Source organism: Pomacea canaliculata, linkage group LG1 (assembly GCF_003073045.1).
Source record: "Pomacea canaliculata isolate SZHN2017 linkage group LG1, ASM307304v1, whole genome shotgun sequence".
Classification (NCBI taxonomy): domain Eukaryota; kingdom Metazoa; phylum Mollusca; class Gastropoda; order Architaenioglossa; family Ampullariidae; genus Pomacea; species Pomacea canaliculata.
Genome location: NC_037590.1, coordinates 36,037,885 through 36,065,639, shown reverse-complemented (window position 1 = coordinate 36,065,639; position 27,755 = coordinate 36,037,885). Strand labels below are relative to the sequence as shown.

At 42.4% G+C, this 27,755-nt stretch overlaps 3 protein-coding genes across 7 annotated transcripts; all 3 read right to left on the bottom strand.

Annotated features, from left to right (window-relative positions):
- LOC112566818 lies at positions 1–4,952 on the bottom strand. Of its 3 annotated transcripts, none has more exons than XM_025243217.1 (4): positions 4,377–4,952; positions 2,802–3,062; positions 2,461–2,599; positions 1–1,188 (listed from the first exon to the last, which is right to left on the bottom strand). In XM_025243217.1, the coding sequence occupies exons 2-4, from the start codon at positions 2,983–2,985 to the stop codon at positions 1,110–1,112; spliced, it is 402 nt and encodes a 133-aa protein (XP_025099002.1). In that variant the 5' UTR covers positions 2,986–3,062; positions 4,377–4,952; the 3' UTR covers positions 1–1,109. The 3 variants fall into 3 exon arrangements, with proteins under 3 accessions (XP_025099002.1, XP_025098984.1, XP_025098993.1); XM_025243199.1 differs by having other exon boundaries at positions 4,160–4,941; XM_025243208.1 differs by lacking the exon at positions 4,377–4,952 and adding an exon at positions 3,377–3,489.
- An 8,120-nt stretch (positions 4,953–13,072) lies between these two features.
- LOC112569244 lies at positions 13,073–20,383 on the bottom strand. 3 transcript variants are annotated; one of them, XM_025246980.1, is made up of 6 exons: positions 20,272–20,383; positions 19,796–19,840; positions 18,556–18,692; positions 16,129–16,319; positions 15,265–15,420; positions 13,073–14,333 (listed from the first exon to the last, which is right to left on the bottom strand). In XM_025246980.1, exons 4-6 carry the CDS (start codon positions 16,313–16,315, stop codon positions 13,903–13,905), a joined length of 774 nt encoding a protein of 257 aa, XP_025102765.1. In that variant the 5' UTR covers positions 16,316–16,319; positions 18,556–18,692; positions 19,796–19,840; positions 20,272–20,383; the 3' UTR covers positions 13,073–13,902. The 3 variants fall into 3 exon arrangements, with proteins under 3 accessions (XP_025102765.1, XP_025102779.1, XP_025102772.1); XM_025246994.1 differs by having other exon boundaries at positions 16,129–16,315; XM_025246987.1 differs by lacking the exon at positions 20,272–20,383 and adding an exon at positions 20,149–20,236.
- Positions 20,384–23,622: 3,239 nt separating this feature from the next.
- On the bottom strand, positions 23,623–27,643 carry LOC112569260. Its single transcript, XM_025247004.1, has 3 exons — positions 27,156–27,643; positions 25,803–25,961; positions 23,623–24,973 (listed from the first exon to the last, which is right to left on the bottom strand). The coding sequence occupies exons 1-3, from the start codon at positions 27,412–27,414 to the stop codon at positions 24,789–24,791; spliced, it is 603 nt and encodes a 200-aa protein (XP_025102789.1). The 5' UTR covers positions 27,415–27,643; the 3' UTR covers positions 23,623–24,788.
- Between the last annotated feature and the right edge of the window lie 112 nt (positions 27,644–27,755).

Below are 27,755 nucleotides of genomic sequence, written 5' to 3'. Positions count from 1 at the left end.
AAAAAACCTTTCTATTCCCCCCTTCTCCTCTAAAACAATTTGAACAAAAATTGGGAAAACTATTTGTAGATCTTTTTCCAACAGCTCATAATAATATCCGAATACTGAAGTCCAACCTTAGATATTTTCCGGTCTGTCTGTCTGTCTTCCTGCCTTCCTGCCTGCCTTCCTGCCTTCCTGCCTTCCTGTCTGTCTGTCTGTCTGTCTGTCTGCCTGCCTGCCTGCCTCAGTATCTGCCTGCATCCTCCCTTCTGCTTGCTTGTCTACTCGTTGCATGTATGCTCATAATTTTGCAGGTGAATAAGACGATAACACAAGCTCATCGTACTGCCAGTATGTCCATCGTTATCGCCTACTGGAAGGTTCATTGTCTCGGTACAAAGCTCTGCTCAATGAAACAAACGGCAAATGAAGAGACCCGTGAACTCTATAGATTTCTTTGTATCCAGAGAGGCAACGCCACAACCACCAGGTTTATCTCCGAATTTTAAAATGCCATTGATTTTCATTTAGAAGTGGTTCGTGCTTGAAATGAAAACCGGTTTGAGCAGTTCGAGGTTACAACTAGAACCAGTTCATGTTTAAACGTTGTCGGGCCTCCTCGCTGCCCGCCCATGACCACTCCTGTCGGTAGAGGATGGGGTATCTCACACCCCGGATGTCTTCTAATGTGAGAAGTAAAGTTGTCGTCCACACTGTCTGAGGACCCGGAAGACCTAACTGCTTGTACGTAGTCTGGTGGAGGTACGTCAACGCTCACCACTGCAATGTCATAGGACGGGGGTGGAAAGGTCGGTGGCTGATACCTGGGCGGAGTCTGGTCGTAACCTGGCAGGCCAGACAGAGACGGACCAACAACAGGTCGTCGTGACCATGACGACAAACTGCTTGTTGAAAGGGTTCTTTTCTCACCACCCCTAGTTGTCGGTGAGACGGTGGGTTCGACTGTCCAGCGAAGTATGACCTCCCTGCCAGTTCGTGCTGGCCCGATGTGGAAAACCGAGGGTGAATCCTCCGACCACTTCTTGTCGTTGTAGAAGCGCATAAATGCGCCGCTGAGCGTCAGAGATGCTGCCGCCACGTGCAGCCACACGCACCACCCCAGCTCGCTACCCGGGTACTGGCGGAAGGTCTTGTCGTTCTTGTAGTTTTCTACCAGGATTCCGATGATCGTCACTGACAAAATACCTGCAACATCATATATATCTTCTTAGAAGACGCCAATAAGCAAATTTAACCTCTCCATGTAATTAAACATAATTTATTGCACCGTTATTACTTTATCGTTCCCAAATGAAGAAGTCCTTGGGTATTCTACGTTTCAAGCAAACCCCCTCACTCGTGACTGATGTCCGGATGATTATCTGACATTCGGTATAAGTCATCTTCAACAATGAAACGTGGATGTGGTGGAGAAGCTTTGGGCCAGGAAACATATTTATTGGACCAGGCTGGTGATTAGTCAAAAGGTCATTTGATGATGGAAAAGGGAGATAATTGAGTAGGTGGTGAATATTTGCTCATAAGATCATTACTCATGTTTTTCATTTTATTGATGCAAATAAGCAACTAATTATATACTTCACACAAATATTAAAGTTCAATTTCTGTGCAAACGTTTATCGTCATCGTCGTCTTTCAATGTAACAGTAATTCTTTGGAACGGGTGTAACAGTGTCCCTTGCATCGTATCTGATGGAGGACTACCCCTTAATGCGTATATACATACACTGTATGTCGGTTTCTAAATTCAAGAGATGTAAAAATAGCCTTCTAATCATTCAGGGGATTACAATGTCTCAACAGGTGGGAAATACAAAAGTCAAAAAGGAGTAGTAAAACCAACAGCATCAACAAATAAACAAAAACCAAAATTGCTTACTGCATCTTGAGATGAGGGTCGTGTCGTAATGTTTGTATCTCGTTACTTACGGAACACAAATATCTGACCCGCGGAGTTAAATTATCTCACCACCTGTAATGCTAAACTACGCGGTTGTGCTCATTCATCTGTAGGAAAAGGCCATCAGAGCATAGGAATTGCTAGTTGAGCCACTCACTGGCTCAAATGAAAAGGGAAGATATCATTCACAGCGTGGTGCCTATATAATTGTAAGAAACACCGATTACAGGGGGTCTTTCGAGCAATCCCATTTTTTTGCGAAGTGGAAAACCGAGGGTTTCAAGCACTAGCGTCCCAAATCAAGGCCCAGTCCACCCAACTGTCAGGGATGGGTACCCGACCCCACCTATAAGGTAAAGCGGGTGGGAGAGAAAATGAATTCCACCCCCTCACAAAATGCTAGCCCCGAGAAAGGTGTGGTCCCTAACAATGTGTCACAAAAAAAAGGTCGGCTAAGGAAACAAACCTTACTTTTTACCTCGTCTATCCCATAAAAATGAACCTTGCACTTTAAGTTTATAAGTTTAAAAAAGAAAAAAGTGAAGTTATTGAGTTACCTGCTGCGAAGTGTCAGCATGGGGAATGTCTTCCTCTTTTGATTGTCTGCTCTGCATCCTTTGCTGAGGACGGCGTACACGGAGAATATGTATGCAAGCAGTGCGATGCTACTAATGATGCGCACTGCTTTGAAATACCCTAGAAAATGAGAAAAAAAATTACAGCCGGTATTTATTATAGTGTCTAACAATAACAGACAAGACATTTTGTGTGCAACCAGAAAGGCAATGCAACTTCAAGTATTTCCGAACGAGGAATTGACTATACACGACTGGCCTTTCCATTGTTTTAAGTAGTATATTTCTCTCAGTCAGCGTGAAGAATTAAGGGCGACACCTACCTTCAGATGCGTTAAAATCGACGGTAGAGCAGTTGCTTGTGCCGTTGACGGAGACGCTGCACCAGGTCCACAGACCCCAGTGTGCGTCCGCCGCCACCACCCACTTGTTGCTGGCGTACATGATGATGTAGAAGATCATGGCGATGACGGGCGAGACGATCTCACACACCAGGCTCCAGGTCATGGCTAGTCCACACTTTAGCAAGAGAGACTACTAAACATCAGGTACTCAGGTGAGGGCGAGCCGAGATTTCATCCAATCTGTGCAAAAACAATTTAAAGAATTAGTTAAATCTTCTATTAAAGCTGAATGCAAGACACTTTTCTGTTTGAATGCCCCTATTCCATTCTGGAGATAAATATGCCAACAGACATCAACCTGCTCAGATAGGTCAAAATCGTAATGTCGTGGTTGAACACAGATACGCCAGACTTATACTTCGTCCAAACTCTACCAGTTGCTAAGGTCATCGTAACCAGAAGCTATATCCATGTACAATCCTGACGTCTGAGGTTGACCTCTTGACCTATTACACACACACACACACACACATCATTTATATGCATACACGAACATTTTTCGTTCCCATAGAAAATTCTTATCTCCGTTTTGATATATACAAGTTCCGGTTGTATTCTCTGTTGAAAGAATGTCCAACTGTCCCACGTGAATGTGTTGAAAGACGCATCTGTGTTCGGGACAAACCTTTAACCTGACCTTTAACGACAGTTTTTATAGGTTCTCTTTTGCTTGAAACTAGTGGCCTGGAAAACCTATTGGGTGCCTCACTGAATGCTTGCTTGATGCAATGCTAGCGACAGGGAAGCCCAACCCAAACCTTGTTTGTTAAAAGTAGAACACACCAACAGCGAGTCGACATAAAGACCGCCGGCGCACTGTGCAACGACAGCAACGTCACATGCTTCAAGGAAGATGATTACCTCTTACAAACATCAAGAAAGTACACAACACAGGGAAAGAATTTTCCTGTTACTGCACTTGACTAAAATAGCAAAAACAAAATACTGAGGACATCGACAAAGCAAAAGGCTGATGACCATAAGATTTTGAGTAACATCGACCACAACAGCGACAACAAATCTGTATGATCATGGCATATTCGAAGATATCGGACATATTGGCCATAACAAGCAAGAGACGATTTTTTCAGTGACCAAGGAAACTTATGAAAAACACTTTCTCGACTTTTCTAAAGATGACAATACCTGCCGAAGAACTGTTTCAAGCTGATCTCGTGTTATCTGAATTTCCGATTTGTACCAGGAGTTCAGTTTGTATCACACGGTAAACATTCATTTGCAGGAAGTAAATTTTTTTTAAAATACTGTATACTTACCTGTATGTGCGTTACATCAGAAAAAGACTTCATTGGACCACAAGAGTCACCTGTTTACATGAAGTCAAGCCCTGAGAAGCTGCGACACATTTAAACAGATACACGGCGATAGCAACACAGTCACAGAAAACACATGTAACTCAGGTAAGTGAGTGGCAAAACGAGTCTTGACATGTCTGTTTGTGCAGGTATCAAAAGAGTTCCTCGCCGCACAGACCTATGCTTGGTTGCTCCCGGAGACACCAGTCAGGCGAGTCGTGCGCGCCTTTCAAGACCACTGCGACGGTTGGCAGGACGAAGTCCAGACCTCTGACCTGCAGCAGGTCCCACTGTCAGTGCTGAAATGTCACCAACATCTCTCACCTGCGAGGATGGCCAGTTCACCTGCACGTAGGTGCTACTGTTCGTGCACCGTGTTGATAAGAGGGAATAACAACTCGCTGTCTGTCCTGAAAATATTTGTGTCGCTTGCCTGAGGACAGGTTTATTTACTCCTCGTGACCAAAACGAACAGATATTGTTGGAAGAACAGATACTTATTTGCGTTCTTTATAACCTGTCACATGCGTTAATATAGGAGGCAATGGGGCGTGTCGAGGGATCAAGAATTTTTGGAATTAACTCCTCATGCTTACAAAATCCACGAGAGGTGTGAGTGCTATAAAAACTCACTAAAGTATCACAGTAATACTTTATAATATCCCATTACAAACGAAGTGGTAATAAAGAATGATTACTCAAAGTCAAACAATATATTGGGGAAGGAAGAAACCGCCTTCTTGGGGACTTTTTCTTGCTTGGAGCCGATATACAACCGCTGTCATCACCAAGTCCTCAATAATGCAGTAAAACCTTTTCAGAAACGCAATACCACAGCGACCCGGGCCAAAGTGCGTTGCTAAAATAAACAGTCCGTTTAAATGGCGAACTAAGTAGCGGGTCTCAGGGCCCACTGAGGCGTTAAGCTCTGACAGACAAGGGCAGGCGGAGAGAAGCGCAGTTGATTTTGCTGAGGGCATCGATGACAACGGGTCTGGGCTTAGTTGGTAATCACGTGACGTATAAATTACGATGTTCTGTCTTTCCAGGGCGGGTTGGCACGCGTGTCTGTATATTAATACTACACATAATAGTGTATTTAAATGTCAGTGGTCGCGTGTAGAAAATGTAGTGTAGAAGTGTAGAAAATGAGATACGAAAATCTGAACAATGGATAGGAAACCACACACACACACTGAGAAAATTTCGCACACAAACACACAAAATGAATAACAGATACATCGTCCTTCCGAAGTAAATAGAAACTCAGAAAAAGTAATTTAAAAAACCACAGCAGAGATTATCTGCTACATTACGAATATTAAAGGGTGATAACCCACAAATATGTTTTCATGTTGAGCGGAGAGTTAGCCCCCTGGTCAAACCACGTGTCAAAGATGGCTGTTCTTTAAAAAAAAAAAAAAGCATATACAGACTTTCCACTAGCTTTTCTTCTTTCCTCAGTGGTAAAAGTACTGTGTGTTCTCCTCACACTTCAGGCTTATGTTTGTTATGTCTTCTTCTTTTTATCGTCGTCATCGTCGTCGTCGTCGTCGTCGTCGAGGTCGTCGTCATCAATCAGTCGATCAAACAATCTTTATTGCCTGTATAAGGCATAAATCTAGAAGAGTAATTTTTGTTTGACTCACACAAAGAACACTTACACCTTATGTCATTTCACAAGTTGATTTTGTACACACATGCAAGATGAACGTAAGAATAAAAAAACCCTCAAGAATCACTTTGTTTTCTGTTAAGGATGGCTGGTGTAATGAAGAACCTCTTTAATACACTTTTACGAGCAAGTGTTTACTACGGGGAGTACAATTGAGAGTCTTGTTTGGACATCGATGATAAAGATGTCAACAAGACTGAAGGATAGAACCTAAGGAACGTGACAGGTAAAGGGAGACAAGCCGGAAAAGCGGGAGAGTGCTGAAAGTGAAAGTGAACGACAAAAGCAAAGGAAGCGACAGAAAAGGGGATGGGTGGGATATACAGATACAGAAAAAATGACGATACAACCGCTGTTCTTTTAAAAAAAATGTGAGACTGCAAGACTGCTACAATAACAATAACAAACGCATACATACATGTGTGTGAGAAAGAGAAAGAGAGAGAGGGTAGGTGGGAAGACAGTGGGGCGGTCAAGTTTCAAAGTACATCCAAGTCACAAATATCCCAATGAACTATGTGTCGATGTTGGATGGTGCAGAGTTCTGCTCTGCGATAACACACCGTTCCCCGCGTGCTGTCGGCGCTCACACAGACTACAGCAGCACACCTCTCGCTCCCACTCAAACGATAAACTGACGTCACCAACATTCCATAGCCTCACCCCGTCTCCTCTCTCTCACACACACATTCTCCTCCTCCATGCATACTGTATTAGTTGTCGCAAGTGATGTTGAGCACGAGGAGGTCAAGCGTGACGTGCTTCTTCCGCAGACCGTCTAACGACAGCGATGTCATGCACGAACGTTATCGTCGGCTGTAGTCGTTACTAGTCTGCAAGTAAAATGTGTTCAACCTTTGCGAAACGCTCGAGAAGAACCAACGAACACGCCTGCTATGGTGTGAACAGAACGGTTAGCACCCCGCTGTCACTTAAAGAACACGTGTGAGTCAAAATGTCTTTTTTTGCGATGATTGGGTAAAGCTCGGTGAAATATTATTTCCCGTCTAAGGTGAATACTCCTTCCGTTCTCAACAGACGCGCCTACTCACATCATCAAGCACACAAACAGATTAACAACGAAGACGTCAGGATTGTGCATGGATATAGAAAGGACTCAGCCAATCAGAAAACTGGGATCATATGTTAATTAGGCGTGTCATATCGTCGCGATTTTCACTCCTTTTTGTGCTTGTATACGTATATCTCGACAATGAAAGAGGGGCATTCCCCCGGATTTAGGGTTGCATCGAATTTCACCCAATAATTAGAAAAACGCTCTGCACTCGACTAGTACATTAGAACCTACATGAGATGCTCCCTACCGTTGTAAGTAGGGTGTCTGGTAGTCGAAAGGGCTAAGGTTTTGATCTTTTCTCGGGACACTCACCCAATGGCAATGTTGACAATAGATGGTTCTCCTCCCTTCATTTTACTCCTTCTCATAAAGTAAGCAGTTAACATCGGTGTCTCAGGCCGAAAGGACTAAAGAGAGGAAGGTAGCAAGAAAGATGTATCAAAATAACTGACCTCGAGATAACTCACTCAACTGCATCCCCAACGGCCAACAGGTCGCTGGACTACCCTGACCTTTTATCCTTAAGTCACCTTCTTCGACAATCACACTAAGTAGTCATACATCTAACTGCCGGTACTAGCATTCGCGGCTGTATGACACTTCACAGCTTGTCAACACTAGAAGCAAGGTGTCTGAAAGAAAACCTTTGCCTTTATTGCTTGTAAGGACATTCTCTTGCTCCCCCAACAGTTATCTATGACTTATCAAGGAAGGCCTTGTCCCGCACATTGTAAACATCTGACAGTTCATTGCCTCCCCGGTCACTTGCCTGTCATATATCTCTACTATTTAATACATAATAATTTTATTACTGTTTGTCAACGTATTTGAAGCTCTTGTATACATAAGTATTCCTGTTTCCGTATTTAGATAATTTTTTTGAACAAATCATAGATTTTGGTTCTCAAAAAAGGTTGACATGGTTAAGCAATGCAAAATTAATCAAGTAATAATAAACGCCGCTGTGATTTATGGAGTGACCATGACATTAATTTTTATTCTGTCAGTATTATGCGAAAACAGTATAAAGAATGTCGGAAAATAGGATGTACTTGAATGAATACGGCGGTTTTATTGGGTAGAATATATTCCCTGAAAGGCTGCTTTGTTTGTCTTCACCGTGAATTGAGAAAGCAAACACTTTTACGGGCTTTAGTTGACCAGGATTCTCTTTGTTTGTTTAGAGGTTGTACATGAGCGTGAGAGAGAGAGAAAGAGAAAGAGAGAGACTGCACTTCGGATTTTTGTTTCAACGAAAACTCCGACGAACTCAAGAAACATAAACAATATGTCAAAAATCCATCGTCGTTTTTACTTTTGAGGAAGTAGAATCAGAAGCGAAAATAACTGTATCCTGTTTGTTTTCTATCTGTTTTGACTTTGTTTGTGGCTTGGACAGTAAACAAAATACGAATCAGAATCCAATGATGGTTTTGACAGTTTTTACTTCCTATCAAAATCCAAATTTATGAGCAGATTACCCACTACTGTGCTATCACCAATATATATATATAAACCTGTGACAAAAGTTCGACCTCTAAAATGGGTCAAGTGTCTTAAAATTAATTTTAATACTCGTGGGTTTCTTTTTTTTCGTTTTTTTTCTTGTTTTTTTCTTTTTTTTTTTGTTGGCTATGGTTGTTGAAAGTATGTGGCATGAAGTGTCCATAAATGTAGTTGTAACTGCTCCTCTGCTTCTTGTGCCTGTAAAACATCGGTGAAATCTTACTGTCGTCATCACTGAACCAAGTCTTTAAGTTTCAAGCAACATGTTTATATTGCTGTCAACATGTTTATGTTTCTGACATTCTTAGCAGATATTTAATACAGTTATAAAGATGTTGACAAATTCAACCAAGAGAAAAAAAAATTAAGATGTAAACATTCTAAATCCAACTGTATGCCAGAGGCAAACTTTCGTCACAACGATGATCTTATTTAAAGACCAACCTGAAAGGTTTGCAGATATTAACTTTGGAGGCTGAAATTTACAGGTTAGGTTTATATCGTCAATATTACCGATATCTAAAAAAATGCAAACCATTCAGGTTAGTCTTTAAGGTTAGAAGTAATTACACATCTTGACCAAAAAGGTCATTAAATAAAATGAAGTATTTTTTGAGACAGAAAATACGTAGAAGCTGATGATAAACAAAAACCAACACAGAAACTAAACAAACAAACAAACATATTCCCCAGTAAATGCTACAATAACGTGATCTCTTTCGTTTGTTTTAAATCGTCGAACATCGCTCGATCTCTTGCAATGGCGACCAGGCCTCCGAAGAGGAGTAGAGAGCAGGTGGCGCTGAAGTACAAGTAGAAGGACCAACCAAACGAGAGCCCGACGACAACAGGAAGCGTGCGAGACCATTCGCTAAAAATAGCAATGGATGCCGCCATCAGTCCGGCTGAAAGAAGAATGGAAGCAAAATTAGCGAGTCTCGGAGTGTTGTGGATACTGCAATTACCTGCTCCAATCCTGCTAAGGTCTTAGCTCCCTTTGACCATCCAGCACAGAAGCTAAAAACACCGGATGGAAAGTGTTGAGCTTTTTCTTCTGTCCTTACTTTAAATAGGTAATAATATCGGCCTTTGTCTTCTTATTTGCACCTTTTATTTATTTATTTATTTTTTTGGTCTTTAGTACTCAAGTGTTGCTATAAATTAGCATGCAATCTGTTGCCAAATGATCTTTGTCCGAGGAAGTACTCTCTCTACCCTCCACCCGCTTTCTCTCTGTCTTACACACAATCAATAAAAAGATCAATCGCTAACGAATAAAAAAAATAATCTCTAAGAAACCTTGAAGAACCACAGCGAGTTGTGGAATGTACCTGCCAGAAGAGCGGTAATCTCCTCCAGCCGAGGCAAAAAAGAAAACTTGAAAAGTTCTCTTGTGTGCACATGGCTACAGCACAGGCCGGTCAGCACAGACGAACAGTGCAAACACAGGGCCAGAGAGACCAGTCCACGAGTACCAATGACAGCACCTGAATAATAATAATAATAATAATAATAATAATAATAATAATAATAATAATAATAATAATAATAATAATAATATCTTTGCCAGTCGCACATCCAACACTTCAGACGAGTGGTTTGCAAATTGTCCTTACCAAACACAAGAAGAGTTTTTATTTTGAAAGCTGAATAGCATCTTGCTTCATGAGTCTCACCTTCCAGGCTATGATCACTGAGTTTCCACAAGCCCAGATGCTGGTCGCTGGCTTCAGTACTCAACCAGAAGTCGCTAGCACACCCTATGATGCTAGGTACCATGGTAACGGCCACGCCCACGCTGCCCAGGCGATGTAGGTCCGAGCGCTGATCCCCCCAGCACATTGGTGGACTTAAAGCTTTATTATGTAAAAGAACAGTAAAATGTGAAACAGGGTCAGTCTCATCCACCCTTTGTCTAGCAGAGATCCCAGTTTTTCGCATTGCAAGGGTTGTGAACTGCAAGATAAAGGATCGTAAATCCTCGAAAGATAAACTTCGCTCTGGAGACCGATTTCCAGGACACAGACGTAACCATGACAAGCACTGTGCGAGGGCGACTGTGGAGACTGTAGGTATGTAGTTCGTACGTCAGCCACATGTACGCAAAGTTTCAAGTATGATGGATGTCTGGGTGGAGGTAACATCAGAGAACCCTTCCACCCTATATGATAAGGGTGCGAACTAGAACTCCTCGATTTATGGTCGTCTTCGTTCTTGTGTGCGTTTGCGTTCCTGGTGTAGAGAGGTTGCCACAGACTACAGATTAATTAATAATCCCTGGCTTGTGAGCACAACAACAAAACAAATCGTTTAACACCCTTCGCGTTACCTACTCACACGTGGGAGGACAGACTTAATTCGCGAGATTTTCAATTTGTGGTAGAAACAGTTTTATGGATGTCGGTTAAGTATTAATATAGCAGTTTCTTCAGTACGATTAGTGTGCCATAATACACAAAAAAAAGCAGTGTTAAGGAATTAATGTGTATATGAGCTAATTTGGCAAACGCATGTTGTGTTAAAAACTTTTAACATTCTCACTTGATACTTGATGTCATCATTTTCTAAAAATAGTATCAGTGATGAAAGAATGCAAAATAAAAATTGATACAAAGCTTTTAAGACTGAGCTTTTATGAAACAAAATAATTTTGTGAAGCAAAAGCAAATACATGAATATACTAGAAAACCATTTAAAGGTGATGAAGCATTGCCAGAAAGTTGTCAAGTAGGTTGTTAGTTCATCCTAATAGTCATTTCAGATGATATAGTGCTACAAATGGTGTAGATTGACGAGAACGGTTGTGACGAACTAACAGACGACAAGGTAACTAAGGCCACACATTTGTGATATGCATCCCAATATGTTTCTGTTTGGTAAGGTTTTTATCACTGATGGTGCAATAAATACATCTTTATGAGAAACATGACATTTACACCTTTCTGTGTCTTTGTCCAGGGAATAAAAGCAAGGACCTTTAAATAAACTTAACTTTAGCTGTTTGGTAAAAAAAAAAAAATGTCTCGTATAACTTTCTCACTAACTTAATGGCATATACTTGGTTACTAAGACCAGTCTGATTGTTTGGAGAATATCTCGACATCTTTATGAAACGTATCACGTTTCTCAGTCAAATTATCGCTCTCAGGGGTCACGTGGATTGAGGAGGTCGAGAGAACATCGCTTAACTGTGTACTGTCACTTAATATTTCACTATACCTAGTTGACATGGCGAGAAAACTCCAGCAAACCGAGCAAACACTGCGGCTTAGTGTGAGAAATCTTCGAAACGCGGGGTCAACGGAGGTCAAACAGACTGCTGCGACCTCTGATGGCTGACCTTTACTCTGACTTTACTTTACATGACTGACATTGCTCGGGGACTGGAAAATTCCACCGACACACCCAGCAGCTTTGGATACAGAAATGGATACTTGATTTATCAGGCAGCGTCAGCGCAGCGGAAAAATCCATAATCGTCCTCTAGACACGGTGAGCCACTCATGTCCATTACCCTAACGGGCGCTCTGTTGAAGGAGTCTTTATTGTTTTCTTTCCTCTTCCCCTCTGTTCTGTGCATTAAAAAGTCAGTGAGGTTTTCTTTCCCCTTTGTTGGGCAAAAGTCAACGGCACGCGCTGTCAGACGAACAAAAGAATTAAAACTCAGTGGGAGAGCGAGGGTTCGTTCCTGTCTGCGTGAGTCGGTGACATTGTGCGTTGTTGATCTCGCATCACCAGTGAAGATATTGAGATGTGTGTATGTCCTGGTGCGACAACCCGTCCTTCTATCACCAGTGTCGAAAGAGAGGAGGTCCGATTGGTGGAGTAAAGGGCGGAGGTGGAGGCGGGGATGGAGGTCCTGTAGGGAAAGAGGAAGTTGCAGCGAAGAGACACACTAAACATGGCTTTCCACTTTAGTGCAATATCTTTATCTGTCCCAGGAAAAATTGAAAACTACTAGTACATCGAAACCGAGGAAAGGGGTTACATTACTTGGTTACAATTAGGTTCTGGTAGGGAAGGAAAATTTACACACACAAACACACAAACAAAATACGCACTCACGAACTCACACACATTTATACACCAACTCACAAAAAACAACAGTGATTCAGCAAAATCAATTATAAATCTCTTTTAGAAAACCCTCCGACCTAAATATCAGACAAAGAAATGCAGGCAGGTACATGAGATGAATGTATGGTTGTAAGTTTTGATCCCAGACAGTACCTGTCTTCCATCATGGGAGCTGTTATAAATTTTTGTCACAAAATTTATGACTTTGATCGAATTCACCTGCTGTGCCTTGAAGTCCTCTTTGCTTTCTTGTTTATAAATATTTACTAACGACAGGCGCTGGCCTTGGTAAACATGCCGGCTGTTGTGGACAAGAGGACAGTAAATCTTAAGTGAGAAAGGTCTCTCGGTATTGTGTATGATTAAATGAACAAAGACTTGAGCGTGCATTCTTAGGTATGAAAGTGAATATGTGAGTGAAAATGTGAGTGAAAATATATATGTGTGTGTGTGTGTAAATGTTAGTGTTAGTGTTAGTGTTAGTAAAGGTGGATACTTGCACAGGTTGAAGTCACTGGAACAAAATAAAGTCAGTTGGTATGGCTGCATTACATCTTTATTATCAAGGCAATGGCCAGCATCTCAGCACACCAGCTGCTGCTCTTATTAGAAGTCGGAATGTCACAGAGCAAACGACATACAGCAACACTTGACTAGGTACAGAGCAGACACATTCAAAACCTGCAATTAAGATATTTCTTTGACCTTTCAACTTTCGGCCAAAGATCCATGTGATCATGCTCACAAACACGCACAGATAGAAGACCATGCTTTGTGTGTGTGTGTGAATGATCACATTATGGCACAATAACATATGTACAGACAGACAGACAGACAGACAGACAGACAGACAGACAGACAGACAGACAGACAGACAGACAGACAGTATTAGTTTGCAAGTGCTGAGCGTGTTGGCGTTCACTTGCATGATTACAAGGAGATCAGTATCACGATGAGCTCAATGGTTAAATACGACTGATGTTGACGAGAGGCAGGTTACATAGGTGTAAAACAAAATCACTGTTCAATGAAAAGAACAATTTAAAATAGGTTAATACTACAGACAGGCCATTCCCTCACTTGTTCTACCAGTATCTATGTGTATTATTACTTCCCTATTCTCACATCTGAATTTCTACACAAAGATTCAATACGTTCTTGATGCAAGGATGTATTTAAGTATTATGTGTTTGTCTGTGTATATCCACGTTTCTCCTTTTGTATATATGTGTGCTTACATGCCCCCTGCAAACTTCTATGTTCATTCTGGGCCCCTGTTCATGTGTTTTGTGCTTTTGTCCAGACATTTCAGTATAGTCTTAACCAAGGCCGCTGCCAATACCTTGTTCAAAGTATCATCATCATGTCCTAAACTAGACTAGCATCCTTCCTGATCAGATTCTCTGTTGGAGATGATTGACAAGAAATGCTTTCGAGAGAATGGAACCACTTCACACCGTCAGATGACTTCAGTTCATGGAGAAAATTCTGCTTGGGAAGAGAAACGTATCCACGGTTGTCTCCGGCAGCAGGACTCTTCATGGTCAGACTCGCCGAACACATTGACTCTACCTCCGTGGAGAGAGACATCTTGTGCTTCTCTACAGTTTTTCTTCTCTCACAGTGGCGCCACCACACACAGTCGTCTCGCGCAAGGGCGATCACCACACTGGACGGGGCGAGCAGGCAGATGGCAGTCACGCAGGACCAGAAGGACCAGCCGAACACAAAAGTCTTGAAGACTGGATGTTCTCCTGAGGACTGCATGAAGACGCCCAGGCAAGCTCCGATCAGTCCAGCTGCAAACAAAATGTCCAGTCTGTCTGAAGTGCCTCCAATCCTATTTTCTTCTTCCTTCCCCTTTTTTTTATATGTAATTAAATATACTATTCCTGATATTGAATGTCACTGATGTTAAAGTACAGTGGAAGACTAAGTCATGTGTGAACTAAGGAAGAAGGTGTCGTTCTGTACAAGGTTACAGTGTGAAAGGGCAGTAAGGTATCATCTGGGACTCTCCACGCGTGGGAAGTCAGTGGTTGATATAAGCAGTGATATAAAAACATTTAGCTTATGTATTTTAAAGAGGTGAGGTAAAGGTCGTAAACGTTTTTTGAAGTGGTTGGGGAGTGAAGTATTTAGACCTCCTTTTTCAAGAGGCCATCTTTATGTGAGGTCGGTGTCAATCTCCTCTCCTTTGCTGTTTTATACCTTCTCCAACCCTCTATAGAGTCAAAACACACTTCATGGGTCGACTGAGCGAGGGATGTGGGGGAAAGAGTTTGTTGCGCTATACGGGCATCGAACCGGACACCAATACTATAACCACTCGCCTATCCGCTAACCTATATTTTTGTAGAGGATTGTGAGGTCGTTGAACACCATTTTGATAATTCGGCTTTCTAGAACATGCCAGTTCAATCTGTTTAAGTAGTTCTTTTTAGCGTACCAAGGCTCTAATGATAAAAGACCTTCAAAAACAAGATAAGGATTTGGAATTAGTTTGATTATGTTTTCCCAGGATACTTTGCGAGTAACCCCAGCTAATTACCTCGGCAACCCCACAAACCTTATTCTCAACGAAGGCAAAAATACGGAGTAAAAACCCAAGACTGATGCTTGTATGAGAGTGCGAATAGAGTAGAGAGCAGAGAGAGAGAAGAGTGAATGAACAAACGTGTGCGGATTGGGTGTTTGTAGAAAAAAAAAGTGAAGAAAAAGTATATTAACCGGCGATGACAGCGGACATCTCCTCCAGTCGCCGCACGATGGAGAGTGTGAAGAGCTCGTGGCCGCCCAGCACCGTGCAGCAGAAGCCCGTGACCACCGACACCAGGTGCAGACACAACCCCATCACGGCCAGCGCCCGCACCACGTTGTACCAGTCTGCCAGGTCACCACAGGTCAAGCACAGTCAGCACCGCAAAGCTTTATGTGTTCTCTCTCTCTCTCGTCCACACACACGCACACGCACGCATACCTTACTCCTACAAACTCGCATACACATGCACGCAACTATTTGCTAGAACACTCACGCAGACACAGAGCGGCTTACCAAATACCCGTATCCTACACTGTAGCACTAGAAGACATATGTAATCTAGGTCTTTAATCTAGTGAAAGAAACTGCTCTTCAAATTCAAAAGTCATGCCTTCTTGTGTGTGACATGTTTGCCTGAAAAAGTCGTTGATGTGGTCGTCATTGTAACCCTCATCGGCTGTTAGTCGCTAAACGCGTCCACCCCAAGTATCGACTCACGATATGGACTGGACGATGAGAAGTCAACGTAGGGTCATCTAAGTGCAGACAGGTGTACACCTTGAAGTCCTGGGGATATTTCCGAGGTCAACAACCCATTTGTAGGATCAAGCCTCGGGTTGACAAGGGGTGGGGGATCCGGTCAATACCGTCGGTCCCTGGATTCAGAGTCAGGTCTCACGTGCGTCCTAGTCAGCCGACTCATACAGCGCTACTGTTGATTAAGTATCCGTTGTAATGGCTACTGCCTTTGTGGCTACTGCCTAAAGGTCAGGGCCACCTAACGGGTTCTTATTGCTTCAAGGTGTGGGAAGGGCCATCATGTCAATGGTTACCTGGCACGTCGTCTGACTGGAGGGGTCGGCAGGCCACGTCGTTGCAGAACTTCCAAAGACCAACAGACCGCATGTCGGCCTCCAGCCAGTGCTCCGTGGCAAAGCCCACCACCAGCGGCACGATGGCCAAGGTGACGGCCATGCTGCCCATGCGGTGGAGCCCCGATCGTTCGTCTTCGGCCTCCATCTGGCTGTGGCGAGAGAAGAGTGAACAGTGAGCTGCCGTCACGCTCCCGACATGAACGAGCCTAGCGCCTCTCCACTACCTATGTCATATACAGCTATTCCCCAACATGTATTAAGAATGTTTGACATATTCTACTGATCCTTAACACAACAGCTACTCTAAAGCAGATACTAGTCCTCAACACCTGTATGCAACACCTGGGAACCACCACAAAGCCGGTCGCTAGGTCACATGACACCCTGGCTGGCTACTTGTGTCGTTGTGCCCCAAGATTCAAATCGTTTTCACTCTGTCAGCGTATTCTAAAATCGTGACATCAGAACTTTTTGTCCCCCCCCCCCCACTTTGCTTGCGTCAAGAGTGTGTCCCTCCTCGTGGTTAGCCGGGTACCCTTGTAACAACTCTCAGTAGTTTGTTACTTCGCGGGGGGTCGTTGCAATGAGTTTCCTCCTTTCATCGCTGGATTCATTCTGCTCGGAGGAAAGTGTTCTTTTGTCGCACTTCCTGAATGAAGTGCACGAGCTTTCCTGATGTCAGCAGTGAGGTCACGAAACGTTCAGTTTATTACAGCAATAAATCCACCCTGATATAAGGGTGGATCTCTCTGATGACCACGCGAGTACGAAGTTTGATTAGAAAGTGTTTTTTTTTTCTAAAGATGGAGCAAACAAATAATTTTATTTACCTTCATTGGTCTAGCATTGGAAAAGAGTAAGGCGAGGTTCGTTCGCGAAAGCTGGAAAATTGAGCTCTAGACATATCAACCTAGCTCCCGACAATTGTTTTCGATAAGAGTTTTCATTGATATAAAATTCGAGTAAAGCGATGCACTTAGTGCTCATCTTCAGAATAGTTTTGTATTTATTTGAAGTAATTCTTAGTTTTGTATTTATTTGAAGTAATTCTTGGATACAAGAATCCCTCGAGACAAGGGAAAACAACAATATCTTTCATATTGAGGGAATACGGGTAGGATGTCATCGACATAATGAAAGATCCGACTTGCCATAAAGTGAGATATCAGACACAGTGTAGGACCTCAGTATGTCTTGATATAATGTAAGACAATAATATGATGACATAGCAACCAAATGCTGCTCTCAGCAATGAGCTAGGACAAGATAGACCCGTCTGTCCTTGCTCTTACCTGTTATCCCAACCTTTGAGACCCTCTCTTATCACACCTGTGTAGCGGTGAGAGCTCGACAAGTACTCTTGTTTGTCCTTCGTTCACTAAGCACTTTCACGAGGACTGTTAAATATGCTCTTGATGGAGTCGAAATGATAGCAAAAGTTGATGTCTCCGGATGTTGGCCTTATCACACGGACGACGAAAAATAGAAGTGGAAATGTTTGTCATGTATTGCTATAATCTATTTCAACTACTGCCCAGCATCGTTGATAGGTAATCACAGTCTAAACTAATGGATGTTAATGTTTATATTGCTTGTGTTATTATGGTTCTAGACTACATTAGTAATCAAACTGTCATGTTATAAGGCTAAACTACATTTAGTTCTACACTAAGGCGCTCTGCTACGCTCGTTAAAGGAGACACACACCCATGAAGCGACATGAAAGTGAACACTGCTCACTATAGTCGTTGTCAGGGTCTTCTTATTCATCGATGAAAATTCAGTTTGGTTGACATAAATAAAATCTGTTTCTGAACAAACTGCAAGGAAATGTAACCGATCTCTTGACACTGAGATGCAGAGCTATCTGTGTCGGTATGAAGATCTTATTTCGAAACCCTTCTCAGCTTAGAATAATTTAGAAAAGAGGGAGGAGGTATAAACAGAGATATTATTTTTGGAAGCGACATATTATATTGTATGTGAGAAGGGTCTTACTAAGATAGACGTGTCTCAGTATCTGTGAGAGGTGTGTCTCTCTGTGGGAGATGGTCGGTATCTCACTCGATTTGGGACAAACTCTGTCTACAGCAAACCTTTCCAGCTCGCACTTTCAGTCTTTCTCACACACATACCCTCACACCCCAACAAACTCACTTGTCCGCTACCCGTTAGAGCTCCGATAAGGGGCTATAAATAGCAACAGTTGACATGAGCCAACGGTTCTCTTTCCTAGTAACTAAAACAGTTGTCCACAAAAGTCTGTCAGTATATTTTCTCTCTACAGATGGTCTGTCTCAGATGGATGAAAGACTATATTGTTACGATAATGAAAGAAAAGTAAACAACAGTTTCTTAATGAAACTTTTCAGTAGATGTACTTACCTTGCCCCGTTAGAGTTCTTGGTCAAAAATTGGTATCCTTGCCCGTTGGAACATACGAAGACTTGATATAGAGAATGAGCAGCAGTGTTTCATATGGCCGGTAGCTTGAATATCAGTTGGTTCATGACGTGCAGAGCCTATTGACAGACAGACAAACAAACACAAACAGTGCATTGCCACAGACCATGTGCATTGGCAACAACCTCGTCTCTAGGCAAGCTTAACTCCTGGCTTCGTTCACTCCTGGCAGTCGCTAGTAATAAACATAATACAATACAGATGGAACCTAAGGTCCTCTCCCAGACACAACAGAACAAAGAACTTCGGTGCTAAGGAGAGGGTTGCTACCTGTAAAGAATTCACAGGACTGTAAGACTGAAAGCTCTGAGAACGAAGCAGCAGGAAGAAAGACAAAGAAAAAAAAAAGTGGGGGATGTATAAATCGGCTTGCATGAAAACTTATGTGTTTGGTCGTTATTAAAATCAGTTTTGTCCACTAAAGTCATGCTGTGTCATGGTGTGGCGAGAGTGGAGTGTCCTGTACACAATGTGAACAGGGTAGCGCTTACCCTTAGAACAATAAAGTAGGGCAGAACTAGCCACCCTTGATAAAGTATAAAGTTAGAAATTCGGTAGAAGCACTCGGGTACACAAAACGAAAGATTAGGGAGCGGTGTGCCCATGGACTTTTTTTTTTTTTTTGCAAAGCGCACCATTATCTAGCTTGTGACGAACCTCGATAAAGGACGAGGAAACATCGTGACACGAGAACTGTGTGTTTAACCCCGGTTTGTCCTCGGATAGTTTTATGTGTCATTACCGAAATAAACTTGTCTCTGTCTTCATCTTCACGTTACTAACGGTGTTAGGTTTCATTAAAATGAGATGACGATTTATTTACACAGTGGGCTGTGATGTTTGAAATTTAGATGATGGCAACAACAGCTTTACTAGAGAGAGAGAGATGGGGATAGAAAGGAAGTAAGAATGGGAGAGGATGTGTGTGTGTGTTCACGCGTGGGTGTATGTTCAGATACGTTTCATTACATCTATAATCTCAAACACTGTGCCCCATCTTTATTTTAGCATTTAACTGCAGTGACAGTAGTGTTCGTAACAGTGTACTGCTGGCAATGTGCATGTAACGTTTAGTATCTACCCTTACACCACATTACATGTACCCGTGTGTGTGTGTGTGTGGAAACATCTCTCTAAAGGAGGATGAAAACCATTTACTTACCTTCAGTATCATTCATTCGCAAGATACACCTCACTTGACAGGTCGCTGAAAAACATTTGTGTTGCGTGAACGTGATGCAACGAAAAGTAAAGACACAGACCTCCCTCTGTACAATGTTAGAACCATAACAATTCACATTTTCTAGACCTAAACAATACTCGACAACCATTATTCATTGTCAAAGTCTCAATAATATCCACACCACAACTTACATGTGTATTACCAACTTACAAAAAAAAAAAAAAAAAAAAAAAAAATTGAAGACATTTCACTACATTTAAAAGGAAAGGAAGAAAGACCAGTCGCGAAGGAAAGAAAGAAAGAAAAACATCAATAGCTCAACAGATATTCACAGTGACGTCTGAAAGCTGCTTTGTAGACCATAAGGGTCAAAGGGCAGGGCTCTGTTCTGATGGCACAAAGATTCTATTCGATGACTACAATCAACCACAAGACATACAGGTACGTATACTCACAATGCCGACTCCCTGAGCGTACTGGGCCAGTGATTCCGACCTGCAAGACGTGGTACATCCACCGGGCCAGCCAGCCAGCACGGTGCGTGTGTGCGTGTAAGCGCGCGCGCCCGCAGTGTCTATATTATCTGCACTGTGACCCCTCTTCGACCTGACCTTTCAAAGGGTAGGTGTGGGGGAGAGGTGGCGAGGCAGGTGACTGGATATAGTGAGTGACCTCCTTCCCTCTGGTCCTTTATCGAGACCTCAGCTGTCCTCAGCATGCATGCGCGTGTTTCCTCGGTGCACGTGGACTAACGGACATGCATGCTATATTCTTCTCTACATTTCTCATTAGAATAATAAGAAGGACCTCTCGACATAAACATGTCAACAGCAATTTTATACATACACACCCACCATACATATACTCCAAACACGTGATCTGTGGAGATAAGTTTGCGTGGATATTTTCACTCACTACACAGTTCATTCTCATGATGGGGGCGTGAAACTATATTCCACCTTCCTCGCCATTACTGTTTCCCCCCACGGAATGTCGGGACCTCCCAAATGACGATCGTGTGTCTTTTTATTTTAGTTGATAGCGTCAGATGTAATACAGGTCACCCCGCTGACATCCTGTACTCGGGGTATCCGTAAACCCATTAAAACTGCGCTTTAACTTGCGGCAATATTTTCGTGAATGTCATGAATGAGAAACTGAAGTCACCTATACACAGGTCCTGGCTGCTCACGAGACTAAAGGTCATGTGCATATCATTAGTAAAATAGTTGTGGTGGAAAGTGAAGCTAGGATGCAAGTACTTTTTTTTTTGGTCTCTCGTGCAGTGAGCGTGTGTTCATATCTGCTCCATCTCTTGATATCAGTCAGAGGAGATGGCAGACTCCCAGCTGGCGTGAGCAGTGTGCAGTCACATTAATAAATGATGGCGATACTGATGTTGTTGTTGTGGTGGTAGTAGTCATGTCGGTGCTAATACACGAAGTTCTCCTTCAGACTGCGATTTGACGTTTCTTATCTATCTTCAGTCTTATTTGTAAGATAACTGTAACTCATTTATGGCAGATACATTTATAAAAAGTCATGCCATTTAATTTTTTTTTAAACACTAATAATATTATTTTTCTTAAAAAAAATTAATTTAACTTTTCAGGCGCAACAAGGTAAGAAATCAAATAAATATAAACATTGAAAAGAGAATGATCCGGTCACCGAATAGGATGCACTTTTGATGACAAGAATCCGTTTTCGAGACAAGTTGTGCATCGTAACCTCAACCATCAAAGACGAGAGGGACACGAGAGTGTTTTGTCAGAACATGCTCGCATCTCTCAGTAACCGCCGTCGATGAATAAAGCATGAAACAAAAATGAGGTTCAAGTAGAGTTCCTGTATCCGGATTGCAGTTGTTAAACATCTACGATGTTTAAATATTTATCTCCGAAGACATCCAGGACGCACTTAATGCAAACTTATTTTTCTGTGACGACCGACGCCTCGTTAAAACCCGCGGCTAGGAAAATAGGTTTGTTTGGACAAATTGTACAATACTGGGATTTCTGTACACATATATGTACATTTGTATCTATTTATCTAATGTCTGTTTGTTCTTTATATATAAAGAGTTCCTTTTCTGTATCTATGTATTTTGTAGATAGACGTGTAAGTGCATATGAGTAACTGCATAAAAATTCGAGTAGAGGTTTAATTTATAAACTGTAAGCAAAGTAACAATAAAATAACATTTATTGTTCCTTCGTATCAACCTCACCGTTTATGTGAATGTGTATTTTATTTATTTTGTCGTTAAATGAAATGCTTGTCGTCTCTTCTATTTTTCAAATCTTTGATATTTGCAGACTGTATAAGTGTACTTGATTTACATGCAATTAAAATGGGTTGGTACTTGACCTTTAACCTTGTCGGTCATTGTGCTTGGTGGTGGTGCATGTTATGTTTCGTTTTTTAAATTATAAATCTCTCAGGTTTATAATACCTTCTCAGAGTAGGTCGAGAAGAAAACCGGAAGGAACACGAGGTTCAAAGTGATTGTAAGCTACATGGTAACTAGAAGTGAATTGAGTCCTGGCTGTAAATCGAACACCTGATCAATGCAACTTTAGTATCATGGGGTCCTTCACCCACTACATTAATACATTAATACATGTTGAGCTAAATACTGAATGGTAAGAACATTACTGTACGGACAACTGGTCATCAGACTGGTCCTCCTGTCTGCTCACATTGTATACTTTGCGTGAAGACCGTTCTAACTGGCCACAGAGACGAAGCGCCAAACCTTCGCAGGACTACAGATGTGTTGGCAATTTATTGGTAAACAAGTTTCTGACTGAGCATTGTGTCCAGTCCTGTTATACTGCGCCCCGAGTAGCAAGGGCCACCACAAAAAGATCATAAAAATGTCTCAATGTTTTTAGTGGCTGGCTGGCACATCGCAGGGGCAAGAAGAACTGTTAATAGCATGTTATTATCTGCATGTTATTCTATACTGAAAACCCATGAATAATGACAGGTATTTTGTGTCTCTCTTTCTCAAGACAGTGGTAGCGCGCGGGAACACACACACCTACACACAAAAACACAAAGAAAAGCCAATCGTTGTTTCTCGTCGCTGAAATAATGTTTTTGGGCTAAAAAGGTCCATCAGAAATAATAATAATCGTCGTCATCATCATCATCATCATCATCATCATCATCATCATCATCATCGTCGTCATAATCTTTTTTTCAATTTTTTTTTTTTTTGTGTGCTTCGGTTCCTGTGATCGTTTCTGGAATCTATAACAATAGGTGGTCAAACAATCAGGTTGACGGGTAATTTGTTACAAGTTGATGGAACTTGACAGAAAAAAGACCTTTTGTACATCACTATAAAATTTAAATGAACATTTAGCCTAGAGAACTTCTGTAACATGGTGATTCTAATCTGACATTGGCTGGGGCTGAGGAGATGCAGACTGATAGTGCAAGGGAAGCAACCCAGCCAGTATGTTGTTACTATGTTTCCTACTCAAGCAGCTAGACCATAGGAAACACACAATCATCAAACATCTGGAGCCTTTTCTTTGTGCCTTTCTCTCCAGCACTTGTGCCTGCACGCACTCAGTGAACCGATAGTGATCTATCGCAGCAGTTGCTGCCCTTCGTGCGCCACAATTTTTTTATTACTCAGACCTAAAATAAAAGGTGAGTGAGACAAAACTCGAGTATGTTGAATAAGGGTAGGGGAGGGGACAGGAGCATTGCACTTGTACAGGCATATCTACACCCCACGTCTACCCACTTACAAGCAGTGGGCCTCACATGTAAAGTAGAAGCAGACCAAGAAAAGGAGAGGTGAGCGTTGCGCCTTACAAACACAGGGCGGACTGGTTAGCGAAGCCAGTCAGACTGACAGAGAAAAGGACAACAGATTTAGTTCATTAAACATTGAAATATATTATATCAAAGTATTTTTCCGATTTATTAAAGTATATTTTTAATCCACGTACAGTCTCTGTCGTCTGCAACTAATTTATCAACGTACGGTAAGCGGGGTAGATATGTTTGAGACAAAATTGGAGCAAAAGTTAAAGTTGAAGTCCCGATCTCCTCACATTTCTTGACGACATACAAATGCTACTTCACTTCCTGTCGATTTATAGGTATGGTCATAAAGCCTCTTTAAATTTTCAGCAAAACAAACATTCTCCCGAAGGCACAACACCAGGGTGAGTAGTTGATTTATTTTATGACATCGCATTGCCAGATGTACAGATTGTTCCAGCAAAAATAGTTGCACTGGTGAATCAGTCCCACAGATCAGTGTACTTAATGACTAACACTGCTAGAAATGTACAGGTTGTACTGGCAAATATAGCCATCGACATTTGAACCGATGAACCAGTCCAACGGACTTGCTTTATGACAATGCACGGCTGAAAACGAAAAACTATTTTGTTTCATGTAAACCTGTGAATAGAGCCAGTCTGTACAGAACAGTGAAGGGAAACAAAGGGACATTTGGTCTGTAGTACTAAACTTCTTCCACCTTCACACAAATGTCATGGAAGGCTGAACTTGTTTCACAATCATGCAAGCAGCATAGAAAAAGAACTTGGTTAAAGCTCACACGAACCTCTCTAGAGCTCGGCTTGCTTCACGGTCACACGAGCAACCTGTTGAACAAGAAATGGTTTGCTATCTCACAAACAACTTATAATACTGTATTTTGTTACAGTCAACCTAGCAACCTGTAACACTGTACTTGCTTTGCAGTCACACAAGCAACCTGCAACACTGGACTTGTCTCACAGAAACAAGCAAGCTCTCTAGTGCAGGACTTGTCTTAAATCACATAAGCATCTTTGCCTAGACATCAGTTTTATCTTCAAATAAAAGACACTTCATTGGACAAAGGTGAGGACAGCTTCCGCCCTTGATTGCGCATGCGTGACGGGACTACACATGAGCTCATGGCGCGTAGTAGGTAGGTGAGAGGACGCTTGAGAGCTCATGAAGGACCGGAAGTGCGTCGCAAATACTCCAGCACCTGGAGAAACTGGTCAGTCCTGCAGGTGATGAGTCCTGCCAGAGCCGACAGAGACCCCAGCACGGCCGCCATCCACGACCAGGAGACGCTGTGCGGGTAACTGATGCTGAAGTAGAAGTAGCAGCCTCCGCTGAGACTGAGGACAGCTGGAATAATAAACATCAACAGCTACTCAGAAAGTGGTCTCTACAGAAATTAAAAAACTAAATTAAAACTCCATGACACGGATATTGTAATGGTGATACTAGCTGACAACAAAAAGGAACAAAGAAGTTCATTACTATGAATCCACCTTCTACGCGCTCCTTCCCGTGTCTGCTTTACCTGTGGAACCTGTGGAAAAGCGTTCGCTGGGCGATATCCTTGCCTGCTACATGCTCCGTACTCCCTCTTGGCCCACACACAGGTTGACAGGTACAACATTGTGCGCTGACCTGAACCGGTTTGATAAGGACTGGGTATTTGTACATATCTATGTATGTGTATGTGCAGATAATTTTTTTCTTGCTGTTCACTTAATGTATATCCGATCGCTGCGTGTTACAGTTACAGAAACTAAGTAACGATAACATGAGCCAGTTATCTCCCTTGGTATGATAAGGAAGAGGGGGGAAAAACTCGGTGAAGGAAGAAGAAATGCTCGGTTACTGTACAGGTATGTCCGATGACTGTGGGTGGTCCTACCTGAGTGCGCCATATAGTCGATGTTTTTAATGGTGAAATAGGTAAGCAGCTCGGTGATAAATGTTGGTCACTATAGTATTTCGCTAGTGTTTGTGTTTAGTGATGATGCTACAACCGCTGATGATGTTGTTGCTGTTGTTCTTGATGTACAGACCGGCCGCCCGACAGGTGAACACAGACAGACAGACAGACAGACAGACAGACAGACAGACAGACAGACAGACAGACAGACAGACAGACAGACAGACAGGCAGGCAGGCAGGCAGACAGACAGACAGACAGACAGCGTACCGCCTAGCACGATGAGGATGTCGAGACGGCCTACAGGCCCCAGCACGTGCGTCAGGTCATAGGTGGCGCCCCAGTACATCCGGCGTACAAGTGTAAGTACAGCTGTGGCGTACAGCAGCGACGCCGTCTCTTCCATGGCCCGCGTCAAGAATATCCAGTCTGTGAATGAAAACATCCAGCAGCCCATGGACACACCACAGTATAGCAATAACAATTCTTTATCGATAGATAGACGTGATAGACCATTGTATAGATAATAACAACTCAGATTTAATTCACCAGAGTCGTGCCCCCTGGGCACAGGACTTTCTTGATGAACGTATAAATTTTTATCATTTTCACAAAATTGTTAATCAAAAAGTCGTGTAAGGTACAACTGCAAAAATATAAATACTATACTCGAATAAGTCTGACACACCAGTGTTTTCTACGCTTTGGGATGAAACAGAATTCACACATAGAGTGTTATGCTTTCAGTCCTGAGATGGACATGAAACCTCTGACCTCTGACTTGCCATAGTCGAAAGACAGTTACTAACTGGAGAAAACTAAATCACCGCCAGGAAACAACCACTAAACAATGCCAAGAAAGCAGCAGAAAATGATTCCTCTAGCGATATCCACAGCTACATCCTTGTCAACCTATAGATATAAACTAAAAAATATATTGACTAGACTTATTAACACCGCCTTACGCATGGAATCTTATCTCTCTGTCAGCAAAATGATCCTGTGAGTTAGGCTTATCTGTGTGTCAGAAACCATTTTATAGAGAGTCAATAAAATTTATACGGTTGGGCTCTGTGCTAGATATTGTACTTGTTGACTTACTGTGAACACCCTGTAAGTGCTTCCTTGGTGCCTGTGTGTCTGCATCGGTGTCTGTTCTGATGATCACAACGCACGTGCGTGTGTGTGTGTGTGAGAGAGAGAATGTGTGTGTGCTTGTTTCATGAGATTTGATAATACCTAAAACCCTCCATTGGATGTCTATCCGTAGGGCAGTTCAACTATTTTAATCATTTCTAATGGTTAATGCAGGTTACCAAGGCAACCTTACTTACCTAGCCACTGTAGAAGACTGTATGCCTATAACACCTCGGCATAATTTGCAATGTATATATATATACACCCTCGTGTAACTGTTTCCCTCAATAATCTTTAATTGTGATAACCTGCCCTGCTGCTCTTAAGGATATATCAATATATAAATCTTACCTTTATCGTCTATTATTTCTGGTATGTCTGTTATTATCTGACGACGACGACGACGACGACGACGACGATGACGATGACGATGATGATGATGATGATGATGAATGCATGAGTAATGACGACTGTTTCACACGTTACCTTGTGTAATGGCCGGGGGATGTTTCTCGCACCTGGGGCTGCAGTAGTACCACAGACCATAGTAGTTAACCCCACCGTCTGCCCAGTAGTCTGTGAACAGTCCCCAGAAAAACACACAGAGGCCTCCGCCCAGGAACCTTGCTCCAGAGAAAAATGTTTGGGTCAGGAGGATTGCTGAGCCTGTCATTCTCCGAAATTCTCCACAAACACCTTCAGGACAGCCTGGAACTGCTTTCACCATTTTGACTGCAAGTAACATCGTTTTCAGGTGTTACATATCTCACCTACCTGGTTCTTAGACTGCCATCACGGTACATTCAGTGCAAATAGTTTGTGTGAATTTTGTGTGGACCTTGTGTGGCCAGAATAATGTGTGAACACGTGCTCGCCTGGCTCTGTCCATGCTTTGCTTCAAGTGCATGCGTGTGTGCGTGTGCTTGTGTGGACACGCGTCCTTTAATGAGAGTTGCTGCACTTTCTAATAATGATTTCCTTCCAGCAAGAGACAGAAAGTCAATGCTTACCTGAGCCACAGGTGTTGCCGTGTCGCGCCGTAAGAGTCTCAGTGTTGGTTTTTATCTCCGGGTCGTGACCCTCAAG

Coding starts and splice junctions, on each gene's coding strand:
- LOC112566818 (XM_025243217.1), bottom strand. CDS start 2,985: ATGACCTGGAGCCTGGTGTGTGAGATCGTCTCGCCCGTCATCGCCATG. Junction 2,600..2,801: donor CGATTTTAACGCATCTGAAG/GTAGGTGTCGCC, acceptor CTCATTTTCTAG/GGTATTTCAAAGCAGTGCGC. Junction 1,189..2,460: donor ATGCTGACACTTCGCAGCAG/GTAACTCAATAA, acceptor ATGATGTTGCAG/GTATTTTGTCAGTGACGATC.
- LOC112569244 (XM_025246980.1), bottom strand. CDS start 16,315: ATGGAGGCCGAAGACGAACGATCGGGGCTCCACCGCATGGGCAGCATG. Junction 15,421..16,128: donor CCAGTCAGACGACGTGCCAG/GTAACCATTGAC, acceptor GTGACCTGGCAG/ACTGGTACAACGTGGTGCGG. Junction 14,334..15,264: donor GATGTCCGCTGTCATCGCCG/GTTAATATACTT, acceptor TTTTGTTTGCAG/CTGGACTGATCGGAGCTTGC.
- LOC112569260 (XM_025247004.1), bottom strand. CDS start 27,414: ATGTTACTTGCAGTCAAAATGGTGAAAGCAGTTCCAGGCTGTCCTGAA. Junction 25,962..27,155: donor TCCCCCGGCCATTACACAAG/GTAACGTGTGAA, acceptor TTTCATTCACAG/ACTGGATATTCTTGACGCGG. Junction 24,974..25,802: donor CATCCTCATCGTGCTAGGCG/GTACGCTGTCTG, acceptor TTATTATTCCAG/CTGTCCTCAGTCTCAGCGGA.